The sequence below is a fragment of the Mirounga angustirostris genome, unplaced genomic scaffold, assembly GCF_029215605.1.
Source record: "Mirounga angustirostris isolate CCGP_5_RB_7025 unplaced genomic scaffold, mMirAng1.0.hap1 SCAF_3, whole genome shotgun sequence".
NCBI classification, from domain to species: domain Eukaryota; kingdom Metazoa; phylum Chordata; class Mammalia; order Carnivora; family Phocidae; genus Mirounga; species Mirounga angustirostris.
In genome coordinates, this window is record NW_026991711.1 from 124,480,013 (window position 1) to 124,495,338 (window position 15,326).

At 33.4% G+C, this 15,326-nt stretch overlaps 1 protein-coding gene across 21 annotated transcripts in view; it reads right to left on the reverse strand.

The window, feature by feature from the left end:
- Positions 1–302: 302 nt before the first annotated feature.
- The window catches only part of BAZ2B (bromodomain adjacent to zinc finger domain 2B), a 305,426-nt gene continuing 290,402 nt past the window's right edge, over positions 303–15,326 (reverse strand). For 20 of the 21 annotated variants that reach the window (XM_054506194.2, XM_045868790.3, XM_054506190.2 and 17 more), the window contains 5 exons: positions 14,922–15,057; positions 11,353–11,499; positions 5,524–5,789; positions 5,120–5,263; positions 303–1,772 (listed from right to left, as the gene is read on the reverse strand). In XM_054506194.2, the coding sequence (XP_054362169.2) occupies positions 1,619–1,772; positions 5,120–5,263; positions 5,524–5,789; positions 11,353–11,499; positions 14,922–15,057 (847 nt within the window). In that variant the 3' untranslated portion in view covers positions 303–1,618. Of the gene's footprint in view, positions 1,773–5,119; positions 5,264–5,523; positions 5,790–11,352; positions 11,500–14,921; positions 15,058–15,326 lie in introns of those variants that run through there. The other variant, XM_054506198.2, reaches the window with a different exon arrangement.

A 15,326-nucleotide genomic window follows, 5' to 3' on the forward strand; every position in this document is an offset into this window, starting at 1 on the left:
GACAATTGGTTACATGTCTACCAACAGAGACATTTCTCATATCAGAACAAGACTTTTAAAATGTATTCTAATATTTTCATATTGAAAATGTGAAAACAACAACAAAATGTGGTCGAGAGAGGCTCAGGCGCTAATGAAAGGCACAGCACTTGACTTAAACCCACCCTCCTCCACCCAGCCCAGTGTTCATTGAACTACACAGTCTGCTGCTCCTCCTTTAGGATTTTGTAAAAATCAAATTGAAATTAACTATCTTTTTGAAAAGAATATATATTCAGGCTCATTAAGAAAAACTAAAAAACTAGTTTGTAAAAGTCTTTTATTGTATCCGTGCCACACATAGTAGAGAAAAATAACACTCCTAAAAAAAAGAATGCTACCTTTTCCACAACAGTTGATTTTAAATAAAACTTCAAGTACTCTTACATAGGTACAAAAAAAATTCTGATCTATTTGCCTCCAACAGGCCACCACAACACACAGTAGATAAAACACAGTGGTTACAAATGTCTTTTAAGTTTATTTCTGAGGCAAGGCAAATGGGAAGGAAATGTTTCTATGAAAAAATACTGTGTGTGTAGGAAATTGTCACAATTTTATTCCACATGGATACAAATGATTATACTTTAATTTAGGCCCTGGTGGCTTAAAATTATATAACAAAATAGAAAAATGGAAAACTAATATCCCCTACACCCTGTTTCAAAGGCAGGCACTACCAAGATCAAGGAGACGCCACAGTGTTGGTAGAGGATAATTACTGTACAAGCCGTGTAGCTATAATTACCTTCAGACTAAAATAAGATGCTACAGTCCTTCTAAGGCATAAACAATAATGTCTCCAAACAATATATACACATAATACATATTTAAAACAAGACTTAATATAAACAATAGTGAACAGTATATACATGTCAATTTTTCTTCACTGTCTTGAAATACAATTTAACTACACAAGTGATGCAGCAACATATATATATATGTATATATATATAAATGTACTTGTAACTCTACAGTAAAGTTTATTTTTGGTGCTTTTATAGCACATCAGTGTAAACAGTTTACCTTGGCTTTGTTTTATATTTTAAAACATTCCTTGTTGTATTTTCAAGATTTAAAGCAATTTTCTATTTCTTCCTTTTCACAGAAAACGAAGATTCTGGATGTGGTTTAATCATAAATAATTCATAAAATTAAATACATTCACTAAAAAATAAACTACAAAGTAAAAAAATGAAAAATAGATATTTATTGAGAGGGAAAGGAGAACCATTTCCCACATTAGAGCTCTGGTGTTGAATATTCAGTGCGATTTGATATATTTTAATTGCTATTGCACTATAACACCCTTTCCTTTGAAAATTCTTTGGGTGTGCTTCCCTGTTCTACCTAAATTAGCTGATAAATCACACAAACCAATAACCAAGGGCCTTGGTTGTTGTAGGAGTGAAGCCTTTAAAAATGGTATCATTCTTCTGATACTTTTTTTTTTTTTGTGATTCTTATTTTAAGGAAAAAAAGTCATTATGTATGTGCCTTGCACATTTATGTAAATACAGTTCACACTGCTGGTCTCATTTGTCCTTGTTTAAAAGGAAAAAAAAAGATTATTATAACTTCAGCTCACTTTGAAAATATCTGTCCACTTTTTTTCAAAATACTTCCTCATACTGTGGCCAGCTCTGCCTATATCAGAATCATCTTCATTAAATGTTTCACAGTTGTCAAAAACAAGCCTGACATCTACAGCAAAGGTTTCAAGGTTTGGATATCTGAAAGAAAACACATGATTTAGAGGTTGTTTTTATAGGGTGGCTTTGTTTTATAAACAAATGAAGAGGTAATAAAAGGTAAAATGAAAAAGTGAAACTGAAAGAAAAAAGATTAGGATAACTACATTTAAATGGATATAAAACATATTATACTCTCTTATAGATGAACATCTAAAAAATTGCATGTGTTCTGAACAATGTAGGATTTAAAAAGATTAAATGGAAAAAAACACATTTCTCTGAGGAGCAAGATACAGTTCAACTAACTAGCATTTTCCCCACATCCAATTTCCTGTTTGACCTGTACATAGTGTGCTTTCCCAGGACTCATCCCACTTAACTGGTTTATTAGTTCCTCTGGCCAGTTGTGGTACCCTATCATCCACATTGAAAACTATTTCGTTGCAGTAGAAATAATGGAAATGCTTCCTGTGCCCTATAAACATTACACTTGCCCTGTAGCTTCTATATACATCCAGGATATACTGCTTTGAGTTAAATCTTCCCCACTTCCCATTTCTGTTCTTTTCTCTTCGGATGTGCTCTTTTGCTCGAGCACTGGAGCACGATAATCCAAAACAGGCAAAAAATTTAAAAAAATGTGCTATCCCTTTATCAGAGATAACATCATGAAGACCTGCTTTTCCATAAGAAGCACTGTGGCTTCAGTGGTTTTTCAGTGGGATAAGCCCCGTCATCTTTCTCTGTAGAAACATGGCAAAGGGAACAGAAAGGTGAATGAATCTGCGTCAGCTCACTGGTAAGAAAGGAGTGGTTTGTTTCAAGCCAACCCAAGCCAAACCAATACATTTTGAAAGAGAGCTTTTGGGAATTTAAATTTAAATTAATTCTAGCTTATGGTAAGCTAAGTACTAAAATAATTTACGTATTAGAAATACCCTTGAAGTACACACTGAAGCTCTGAGACCTGGTAAAAGTGGAATTATTTTTTGATGGGATACCTTGTACAGTCTTCCACACCTTCTCACTTCCCTCTGCTATGTGCAATAATAAAGTAACATTTCTCTATCTGTAATGAGCTCACAAAATTAATTCAGACCTGATGTAACCTCACCCATTTTCCTGTTCTTCTGGGAATTATTATTATTTTTTAATGAGGGGAAATTCACATAACATAAAGTTACCCATTTTAAGGTGGACAATTCAGTGGCATTTAGTGCATTCCCAACATTTCCTATTACCACCTCTATCTGCTTGCAAAACATTGCTGTTGCCCCAAAAGGAAACCCTGTATCCATTAAGCAGTTGCTTCCCATTCTTCCCTAACCGGTCCCTGGCAACCACTAACTGGTCTTTCTCCATGGATTTGCCTATTCTGGAAGTTTGATATAAATGGAATCATACAGCATGTGTGGGAATAAATTTTATAAAATATTTAAAAGTTACTTTGAGAAATATTTATCTCTTTAGACTGTTCCTTACTATATGAAATGGTTCATGATTAATGCTGGGGAGACTAAAATTCAGGACAGAATTCTAGGTGAGACAAATACTAGTCCCACAGTTGATGGAACCCAGAAAGGTTCATTAAGGCAAGTACTTCCTCCCCTCTTTTTGATAAATTTCTAGTTTAAACATTTGAAATACTGTTTATGAGTTTTGGTTCCAATTTATTAGTTTGGGTTTAATCAAACAACTTGAAGTTAGAGGAGCTTGAACCCACTAAATTTTGCTTCCCACACAACTGGCATCACAAACACGGTTATATAGAACTGCTTCCCTCTCTCGCCTTGCCGCTGCTGTGACTTCCTCCATTCACCAGGACTCATTTTCAAAAGGGAACACCAATGTTTGGTAATGTCTAAGCTCTGTGTTAGTGTTTATTTTGGGGATTTTGAGGTCTGTTTGTTTGTTTTATGTTCAGTTAGCCACATTATAGTACATCATTAGTTTTTGATGTAGTGTTCAATGATTCATTAGTTGGGTATAACACCCAGTGCTCATCACAACACACTGAGGTTTAGATTTATCCTCTATCCAGGAACTGGAGAAAAATGTAAAGCCTTTCTGTGTAAGTCTTTGTCCCGGCCATGTTGATTCTAAGTCCATTATGCTACCCACCTAAACATCTGATTATTTTGATAGAAAAAGCAAAAGAACTAGTTCATAGCTAGACAGGAGCTATTGCTTTTTGGTTCACATTAGAACCAAGAGTTTTAATGGTTTTAAATGTTTTCTGAATTTGGGCAGGTCCCTTCCGTAATTTTTTAAAAAATAAAACAAAACAGACATAATCTTTTGAAACATGTGAGAAGGACACTGATCATTTTGAGTTAAGTTCTACTCAACTCTTATAAATTGCATGTAAATTATGGAGCACAGTGATTTTCACCAAAAGAACATTAAGGAGGAACTAAATAACATATTGCGTTATAACGGTAATCATAATAACAACAATAATAATGTAATTAAAATCTACTTTATAGATAGTCTTTTGATGTAAAGTTCCTTCCTCCTCCATATTTTTTGTGACTTTGCCTAAAGTATGGTCACAGGGTCCATTAAAGCTAAACCAGTAATAAGGAATAAGAGGAGCTGAGGAGAATGAAGAAGAGAACACATACAGCTCACAGCTCCTGGTCATTCACATGTGGAATGCTTTTGTGCGGGCTTATTTTGTAAGTGAACAGCCTCATGTTTGGGGCTCTGAAATGGGCCACTGTTCAGAACCAAATAAATTCCATTAACAGCTGCTACTCTGGTAGGAGTTTGAGGTGGTCTAACAAATATTAACTGTGGCCAGGAAGTCACTTTACTCTTCAGCTAGGATCACAAAGACAATATGGTAGCGAGGAGCAAATAATAGTCTTCTCCCACATTTAATAAATGCATTCTTAGTATTCTCCAACAACCCATAATTAAACTTTTAACATCTAAAAAATTAAATTTTAATTTAATTTAAAATTTCCAATGACCTTTTATCTCTACATTGTAATGATCTGAAAATATTACAGTCAATTTTTGTTAAATCCACATGAGATATTATCAATATTCCACTGATGTAAAATATAAGCTCCACCTTATGTTATTTACTTACTTTGGGAGGCTTCCCTGTTATTTTTCTTTACCTTTCAGGCTGGGTTTGGTTGGCCTTCCAATGTCAAAGGCAGCTTTATCACACTGCTTTTTAATTGTTTAAACAATTTTAATGGACTTGTCTTTCATACCGTACTACCCTAACCAAACACAAACACACACAGACACACACACACACAGACACACATACACACGCCCTCTCTCCAAAGGCAGAGATTTTTGGCTCACCAGAAGAGTACCCAGCAGATATTAGGCATTCAATAAGTATTGAACTGAAATTATTTACTTACTGTCCACTACTTAATTTCTCTCTAATTGTGGAAAAATCCATAGGCTTCTTAATAACTTTCTTATAACCAGGAACAAGTTTCAAGTTTACAGGAAGTAGAAAAGGCCATGCATCCTCATGAGTTTCCATTTCAGTAAGGATCATACTAAAAAAATAATGTTTGAAATCAGTATCTATGCTTTAGAATTATAAATTTTTATTAAAAACTTCATTTTTATAATCTTTCAAGTAAAAGCAATGCAAATTAATTTATTTTAAAAGATGAATACATTTATTTATACTATAGACTTTACATTTTCCTATTTATATAAATTGTCAAAAAGTCACCTTTGATATAGTAGAAAATTTCTAAACAAATAAAATGAAATGTTATAAATATATTGTACATGCAAACTGAAATAATACCTGCAAAGAGCGAGGTCTTTGGAGTCATCTCTCTTAGGTTTCTTAATAGAAGTAAAACTTTCCTGTTTTGACAAGTTAACAGAAGTGTTTTCCTCCATTTTTCTTTTTTTCAGGTCTTTGTTTCCTCTTTTTAGTGAACTATTTGTAGATGCAGAGTCTTCATCTTCAGTATCCCCTGTTAAAGTTACTTTCTTGCCTTTCTTTGACTCATTAGTCTTTTTTCCTTTGACGTGAAGTTTTTTGATTTTTAGAGTTTGACCACTTGCCTTAATTTAAAAAAAAGTAAATGAGGTATAAGAAAATAACCATCTACAGACCTATTATTTTAAATTATTAAAGTCTGACAGGACAAACAAAAGGAATTTTATCTCTGATCTACAAGGTTGATAATTTTATTTTTAAGAGAGCTCTATGAATTTGATCTCCCATAATATAAGGTTAAAATCTAATAAAGCATGAAAATTTATCTTAAGAACTCCTAAAACTTGAAGCTGTTGATCTCATGGTAATCCATCTTTGGTACTACAGAATTTGGCAGTATTCCTTTAGTCTAGGTCACTAACCAAATGAGTTTAAAGGTACAAAAGGACTATCTTTTAGAACACAATTAGGAACAAAGGTGAAAATAACAAATAAACAATACAGAGCTTATTAATAAGACAATTGAAGACGTAATAAAAAAACTAGGCCAAAACATGAAAAATAGCTCACAAAGTGTCAAATAAAGAAAAAGTCCTTTATAAGTGATTAAATCTACTGGAAATTTGTATATATTTGTTTATTTTTGGATAAAGGAAAAAAAGCATTTCCTATAAAAAGAGAGTTCCACTAAATTGTGGTTCCCAGGTGTGAACAAAGCAATGGTGAAAAATCAGAGAGAGAGAGAGAGAGAGAGAGGAAAAAAAATGTCTGTTTTTGAGGAAAACAATAAAGACACAGTATAAAAGAGATCATATTTAAAGGATATGAATTCTAGCTATGGCTCTGTCAGTAACTAGCTATGGAATTTGTACAAATATATCTGTGAGGCCCTATCTTCTCATCTGTAAAATAAGAAAGATAACTGCTAAGGTCATTCTAGCTCTAAAGTTACATAAAAAAAAAATCTCAGTGTAGCCTTATGCAATGTAACTACAGCTTGCGGTCAGCACACTGATACAACAACGAGCTCTCCTCCCCCATTCAGAAATAGGGAAATAAATCATATTTTGAGAGTTAAATGTTATAATAAATATAATAGATCATAGAAGAGAGATATGTAGAGTCAGATATTCAGTCTAGCCACAATCTAAAGCTGGCTGTATTCTTGAAATAAATCTGGCTGAAAACATTTCTTTGGAGTACTTCATAATAATTTCTTTGAGGATTTCATGAACTTTTCTAGTAATATTTTTAAATAATTGCCCATAAGCAATTAAAATTATTTGGTTCTCTATTGGAAGGCTAAAAGTATAGTTAAGGAGAGATTTTAATTGCCTGAAATAATAAGGCAAACTATAAATCTAATACCTTCCCCATATCATATCAAAGAATCACTACCCCTTGTCACTAACTAAAATAATTAACATGTTTTACTAAGTCTCTTTTCCATTTAGTTTATTAATTTTTATTCATGAATATCTGATATTCTGAGTTTTCATATTACACTAAGCTTTTATCACTCTGAAATCATAAAAAAAGAGAAAGAGAATGCTTAACATAATGAAAAAGTCCATTTAATGAAGATTAGGTTGGATTGAATAATTATGTCACTTAAGAACAAAATTTCATGAATAAGGGGCCAAAACTTCTAGTTCTATATGTGAACTAAATTATTACTTGGGATCATTTTCTAACAAACTCATAACTACAGTAGGAAAACATGAAATTTAAATTACAGAATCAAAAGAACTTTGTGTTTCAAAAAGACAATGAAGTTTATACATTTCTTTACTAAGTAATGTTTATCAGCTTGCCTCATCATACTGTACACATACCCACACTTACCTTCATAAAGACTTTATTTGTTAAGTAATCTCTACATGTACCATGGGGCTCAAACTCAACCCCAGGATCAAGAGTCACATGCTCCACTGACTGGGCCAGCCAGGCGCCCCCACAGAAACATACTTTTAAAAGCAAGCTTGTATATAGTTAGTTACTCTGTTACCTGATTTACTTTGTTCTGGGACAGAGATGCCCCACTCCCTACCTTCTTCTCTATCTTTTTATAACCCAAATTCAAAGAGGAACTTCAGTATGTCTAAAGCAGAACCTATCAGATTACACATAAAAGGGCACATTTCTGTTGTTTGTATATATTTATATATCAGAAGTTTGTGACTGGGTGGCTCACAGGCTGTAAAGAGCCCACAGAATGTGTTGCTGCTTGGCTCATATAATGCTTGTAAAAAGTCTTGAGTTTGTGCCAACACTAAACATTTGGGAGGATATGCATAAAATCCATAAACTTGAAATACTGGTAGATCCTGGAACATTGGGCCCACATGTCTACATGACAACAACTGGCTGGAGTTGAGTAATGACTGTTATATTTAAATTGGGGCATGACTTTCCTATTTGCCACAGTCCCAACTCTTTGGTGTTATTTGCCTGACTTTTACAGGTATTGGAGTTTGAAACCTCATGTGTGTGTGTCTATGAGTGTGTATAAATACGTGTATGTATATTTATACATATATATGTGTGCATCAATACACATATACACATGTCTTTTTGATTCTATGATCCTATGAGATATACATAAAACAAATCTATAAATTTAATAAATATATATAACAAAGTGCATGTATATATATTGGCATGTACATACATATACACAGAGTAAAAATAAAATATGTGCATAAATAGCCATTTGAGAGTAAGACAGTATAAATACTTACAAAAACTGAATTAACTGGAAAGATAGTTTAAAAACATTAACTTTAAAAATCTTTATATATCAAAATCAAATGTTTAATATTTTTATTGCTATAAGAAACATAACATCTAATTCACTACCTTTAAAAAAACAGGGAGCAGAGGCTTAGAAATCTGCATTACCTAGAAGCACTTGAATTAGATCATAGGTCATATGTCTCCTAGTCCACTCCTTGAATGATAGCCAAAATTCTAATTTAAGCAAATTTACTGAAAACAAAACCTCCTATAGTCTACCAGATGATAACTCAAGAATTAACATATCAATTTGTTAGTAATCAATAAAGCATTAGGGGAAATTTCTATAACTTGACAGTTAAGAAGCTAAAAGATAATTTATGTACAACCAGTGAAAATTATTACTGAATTACACTAGATATGACAAAATAATCAAGTAATGAAAAATTAAAAAGTGATTATTAGTGAATATAATGCCATGTGGGACTTTCTGCTATTTTATAAAATATAAATACATTATAAAAATATATAAAATATATTATAAAAATAAATAATAGAAATCAAATGTAATAAAGTATTAATATACATGTAACAGAACTTTAAAGTCATAAAAACTCTTACACACATGACCATATTTGATCTTCAAAAATCTCTACAAATTAGGGATGCCTGGGTGGCTCAGTCAGTTGAGCATCCAACTCTTGATTTCAGGTCAGGTCATGATCTCAGGGTCGTGGGATGGAGTCCCACGTTAGGCTCCATGCTCAGCTGGGAGCCTGCTTGAGATTCTTTCTCCCTTGGCCCCTCCCCCTGCTTTCTCCCTCGGCCCCTCCCCCGCGTGCGCACACTCTCTGTCAAATAAATAAATAAATAAATAAATAAATAAATAAAATCTTAAAAAAAAAACTCTCTGAATTAGATACTATGCCATTTTACAGATAACCCTGAAGCTAGGAAAGTGCTCCAATGTTAGAGATCAGGGAGATAAGAAAAACCAGCAAAGGGACTGAAAAAGAGCAAAGGCAGGAAGACAACCAGGTAAGTATGGAATCCTAGAAGTCAAGTGGAAACAGGGTTTCAAGGAAAGGGAGTGCTCCACTCTATCAAATATACCTAATAGGATAGATGAGGCCTAAGCACTGATCACTGAATTAAGCAATGTGAAAGTTATTTGTGGTCATGATAAGAGAAATTTTGGAGAAGCTATGGGGGTGAAAATCTGACTGGAATGAGTTCAAGAGTGATTTGGAGGAGAAAAATCAGAGAACCAGAACAGAAAACTTTCCATGAGTTCTTCTGTAAAGGGAAGGGAAGAAATGGGGGAAGTGAATCAAGGAAGAAGTGAGCCCAGAAGAGGGTTTTTGTTTATTTAGTTCTCTCAAGACGGAAGGAATAGTAGCATGTTAGTGGGCTGATGAGAAGAACCCAGGGGAGAAGGAAACATAGATGGTGCAGGAGAAGAGAGAACTGTTGGAATCATACTCCTAAGAAGGTGAGAGGGGGTTGGTTCTGAGGCATACCTTGGGGAACTGAGTCTGTCAGAGCCCACTAGCAGTTCACGGCAACAGGAGAGAAGGTAGAGCATGTGAGCACAGACACAGGAAGAATGGTGCATGTGGTGGCAAATTCTTGTAATATTTTCTTCTGGTGGCTTCTATTTTCACAGGGAAATGGGAGTAAGGTCATCAGTTGACAATAAGGATGGAGGAGACAGAGTTGGAGGTAAATCATCAGGCACCATTAAAGGCCTTCTTAATGCCTCGAATTTAAAGGGCTGGGTGTTTTCTCCAACCACATTCAGATATAAAAATATAGGTGCAGGGAAGTCAAGAGTTGGATTAACCAGAATGATGGTCTTCCCAAGTGAGAGAGAGGCAAAGGGGATAAAGGTGGATGCAATGGTTATGATAATGAAATGCTGACATATTACAAGCAAGGTTAGGAGAAAAGACAGGACATGAAAGGGGAGAGGGACAGTGAGAAGGTCTTCAGATAAATGGACTGGAGGTCAAAGAATTGTTGGAGTTTGAGTGTGAAAGAGGGTAGACTGAAAAGAAAGGAGGCAGTGAATAGATGGATGTTTGGAATTTAGTTCATGGAGACATGGCAGTTACTGGTAATGATTAATGGTAGTTATTGGCCAAGAGATTAAACATGGAAGGGAGTGACTGAGTTAGGAAACACCTAACAAAGACTCTGGCCCTCAACACATGTTGACCCTTTTACACTTCTTACTTTCTAATTCTATTATCATATTATCAATCCGTTATGGGTGTCCACAGGTTTCTAATTTAAATGTGACCAGAAAGTGAATTAAAAAACAATGCCTATTACCATCTGACCTAGCAATTTAACTCCTAGGTATACACCCAAGATGAGTGAAAACACTTATTCATACAAAAACTTATATATGAATGTTTCACAGCAGCATCATTCATAATAGCCAAAATATGGAAACAACCCAACTGTCTATCAACTGAAGAATGAATAAACAAAATGTGGTATATCCAAATAACGGAGTATCATTTGACTATAAAAAGGAAGTACTAATACATGCTAGAACATGAATGAACCCTGAAAATATTGTGCTAAGTGAAAGAAGTCAGACACAAAAGGCAGCATATTGTATGATTCGATTTATATGTAATGACCGGAATAGGCAAATCCATTGAGACAGAAAGTAGAATATTGGTTGCCAAAGGCTAAGGGGAGATGGGGAATGGGGAGTGACTGATAATGGGTACAAAGGCTCTTTGTTGGGGTCATGAAAAATTTGTTGTGGAATTAAATAGTGGTGATGGTTGTACAACTTTGTGAATATTGCAAAACCACTGAGTTGTGCACTTTAAAATGGTGATTTTTATGGCCTATGAATTATATCTTTAAAAAACCCCCATACAGCTCTGCATTTTGATCTGGCAATTGAACGGTTTAGTGTTAGGTCAGTCTCACCTTAGCAATGCAAGCGGGACAGAACCAGTCCCCGTCTGGTATAGTGGTAATCTTGGGCCTATGGCAGTACGTGTGACAGCCTTTGTCACAGCCATCACAAAGGAGAAGCAGTTCTTCGTTATCTCCCTTTCGACAGATCTGGCAGTACTATAATACATGAGAAATCATTTAAAATTAGCTCTCTGCTGTGAAGAATAGTTATTGGGATATTAAACACACCATAATTCCTAATTCATATTAGTAACAAACATTCCGCTTGCTAACAAATATACAGTAGCCATACACATCTATGTATCTCTCATTACACAGATATGGACCACATGACGGGTGAGCAGTTCAGTTGGGGTAAATGCACATTTCAGGTACACTGCAAAGAACAAAGCTAGAGGTTGAATGCCTGCACACACTTCAGAAGCATGTACACATTAACATATGAAATCATTAACGTGACATTAGAGCACATAAAGCAATGAGTAGCTTTAATACATGGTGTTTTAATTTTTTAACGTATTTCATCTTTTGCTTATCTTAGCATCCTCATGATATCCTGAGAAAGAAATAAGTAAGAGTTAGAGTAATTTTTAAGATCAAAATTAGGAAACTTGTATTAGTATCAAACTTATATACAACAGTAAAAAGATGACCCTATATTTTGGTTAAATTATCCATCTATTTTTTGAGATTGATTAAAAAAAATGTGTCCAAACCAAGAAACTTTGGAATTCAACCCAAATCAAACATGTGTCACAAGTACAGAAAATGGATCCTACAAAATGATTTCTAAAGAGGAAAAAAAACCCCAAAAAAACTGGTAACAATAAACTAAATCAAAGAATTTAATTGGTCATAACTTATTTTGTAGAACTAAAAATAAAATTATTTCTTCTCTGTGAAAAAGTTTCTAATACCATTAAGAACTTTAAAATCTGTAAGGAGATTTTCCCCCCATGCATACATACTCTGTATAACCAGTTTCACAAAGGGAAAGAAGCAAAGTTAGAAAAGAAAAACTTTCAAGATAGCTTTAAAAAATGGTCAGTACTAACCCTGTGTTTTGACATTTAGCTTATACTCTGTCACAGTAGAAAATGTCTTGCAATCAATTATTTTGAAAAATAAAAACATTTAAACTGTAAGTCACTTACACTAATTGAAAGTTATATATTTATACTCTTAAAAACAAAACAGCTTGACTGTTCAAACTTAATTTTTAAAACTTTCAATACAACATTAAATCTTAATCTGGGAAAGTCTAAAATAGTCTTATATAACTCAATATGCACATCGATGACAGCTTAAAAATCTTATCGAAATGGCAGATACACACTATTCAGCTTAAATATCTATCAAGTATATGTAATATGCATAATACTAAAATTGTCATGTGTGCTAAGAGCAAAAGCAGCAGAGTTTATCATCCCAACAGTAAGTATTTTATGACCTTTCCTAATACCACATCACTAAATACCTTCTCCAAACTTAAGTTACATCTTTAAAACTTCTATTGTAAAAATATTGAGAAATAACATTTAGAAAGTTATAATTAAATCCCTATGACAAAAAAGGTTAAAAATCAGTTTCATGAACATTAAGTAAACTCTATTTTTTATAATAGCTACCCAGAAATACTATAAAGTCTCTCTGACATCTCACATTTATGGTTTAAAAATAAAATTATTTTCTGATACTTAATAAAAAAAGGTGGCAGGTATCAAGCTCATTAACACTTTGGAAAAGTCACAGCAATAGTTCATAACATGTTAGAGCAAATGTAGAGCATAAAATAGTGGCTGTTGCCTATGCTTAACATTAACAACAATATAAAGCATACTGTGGGCAGAGAATTATCTGGAGGCAAATTATGACAGCTCCTTTCCATGATAAGCCTGGTCTCCGGCAAAGAGGGTATTTCTAAAGGTACTGCGTACTTTAACATTTTGTTAGGACTTGTTATGAGGATTATTCTAGGCACTATTACATTTCTAGTTAAAGGTTAAAAAGTGCTTATTAACCTTTGAATATGAAACTATGCCTTCTTTTCAAGATAGTTTCATAGCAAATAATGTACAATTAAATATTAAAAAATGAAAATTATGAGATGGAGTTAAATAATGATAAATGTATATTAATAACATGAAAAAGACTTATGAATTTGCCAGAAATGAAATAAAGCTTTTGACTACAGAAAGTATAAAGGCAGATTTTGGTACAAATTTTGGGTTTCTATATACAGGTTATAACAAATCTGATCATATCATGATGACTATTTTGGTGTATATGAGGAAAAGAACTGTTCCAGTTTCATTTTGATGTAGAACTCAATCTCTTTTGATCATTACAGTCTAGACTTCACCAAGTATATTTCTCCAAGGTGATTTTAAAACTGGTTTTAATAATAAGTTTTAGAAGAAAGATTCTTTTTACCTGGTAAAAATGCTACCAGATGAACAGAACTTGCCTTCCATCTTACGGTAAATTGTAATGTGGATTGGAAAAGACCTAAATTTGAGCAGATTGTGAAAACTGCAGATTCATTATTCCATGGATATTTTATATGAAGAAGGGAAAAACCACAGAAGAAACCAAATTTATTTGTAAGAATGAATAAGGCGTTGAGTAGTCTAAACTTAGAGGTTAAAATAAAAGAAAGAATGTTAAATTATTTAAGGATCACTTCTTTTCTTTGGGGAATGACTATTTTAAGTAAGGAATTTTACTATTAGTCATTCATAAAAACAAATCTCAAATGTTTGGATTTTATAGCTAATCTGTAATTCAAAAGCAAATGTCAAAGTAATTCATAAAAGTTCACATATAATAAATACTTCTGTATCTGATATAAGAGGCAAGAGGGACATGAACATGTTTAAAATGAGCATCTCTCTGGAAGATATATGAACTATAGCTTTCATTTTGAATATATAGCATTTGGTGCCTGGTACAAGGTAGAGGCCACTGCACAATGATAACTACTTGGGCTTCAGCAAAGAAGGTGAAAAACCAGTTTTAATGGTTAGAAGAAAAAAAATAAATAAAAGACCTACTCTTCATGTCAGCTACTTCCGATGCCATATACATGATATCAAGTGCACAAACTAAGAGCTCTCTGTTTATTTTGTATTTATTTATCTAGTTATTTCTTAGCATTACAGAAAAAAAAGAAAACTGATAGAAATATAAAGACATTTTAAGAATGCAGTGAATGTAGCAGATAATGTTAGCAACTGGAATGTTTACAAGAGTGAAAGGGTCTTCAAAATATTTAGATGAACATCTATTATGTTAACAGAATACAGAAAATAACCTCAGTCAGAGTTATAAACAATATTCAGTGGAAGGAGAATCAAGATTTTTAAAAAGAAGAGATAACATGTTTGGAAGTTTCCATCAAAAAGCTCAAAATAAGGAGAAAAGTATCAAACTGATACAGTATTTAAGAATTAAACAAACTCAAGTAAAGCATACGTTATTTCGACAATAAGTAATGTATTAATTAAGAAAGGCTTAGAGGTTGGGAAAAACAGGACAAAGTAAATTAGTTATAGTATTTCTTAAATGAAAACACTTACAACTTTCATAATTGATTTTTCCCATGCTATTGATTTCTGTAACTGCTGAATGCACAGAGCTACCTGTGCAGCACTGCGAGCTTCTGATAATGCCCTTCTCCATACCCTGAGCCCTGGAGCAATATCCTCTTCAATTCTGCATTGAAATATAGAAAAATTAAGCAGGTCACATCCACATTTATGGTTACTGAAGGTGAAACAATCATCACACTGAAAGCCAAGCAATGACAAAAACATGGAACAGCCAATAAGAATAAGGTTTAAGCAACTAAATTTGATGTAGTGCACAGACTGTGGCTACGTGCCTCAAAGCTTAGTCACAACCAGGTAAATGTAAGATCACTTTGCAGGATTATCAACGCACATAACAAAAAAAAAAAATGTTTTTACAAAGCACCATGCAAA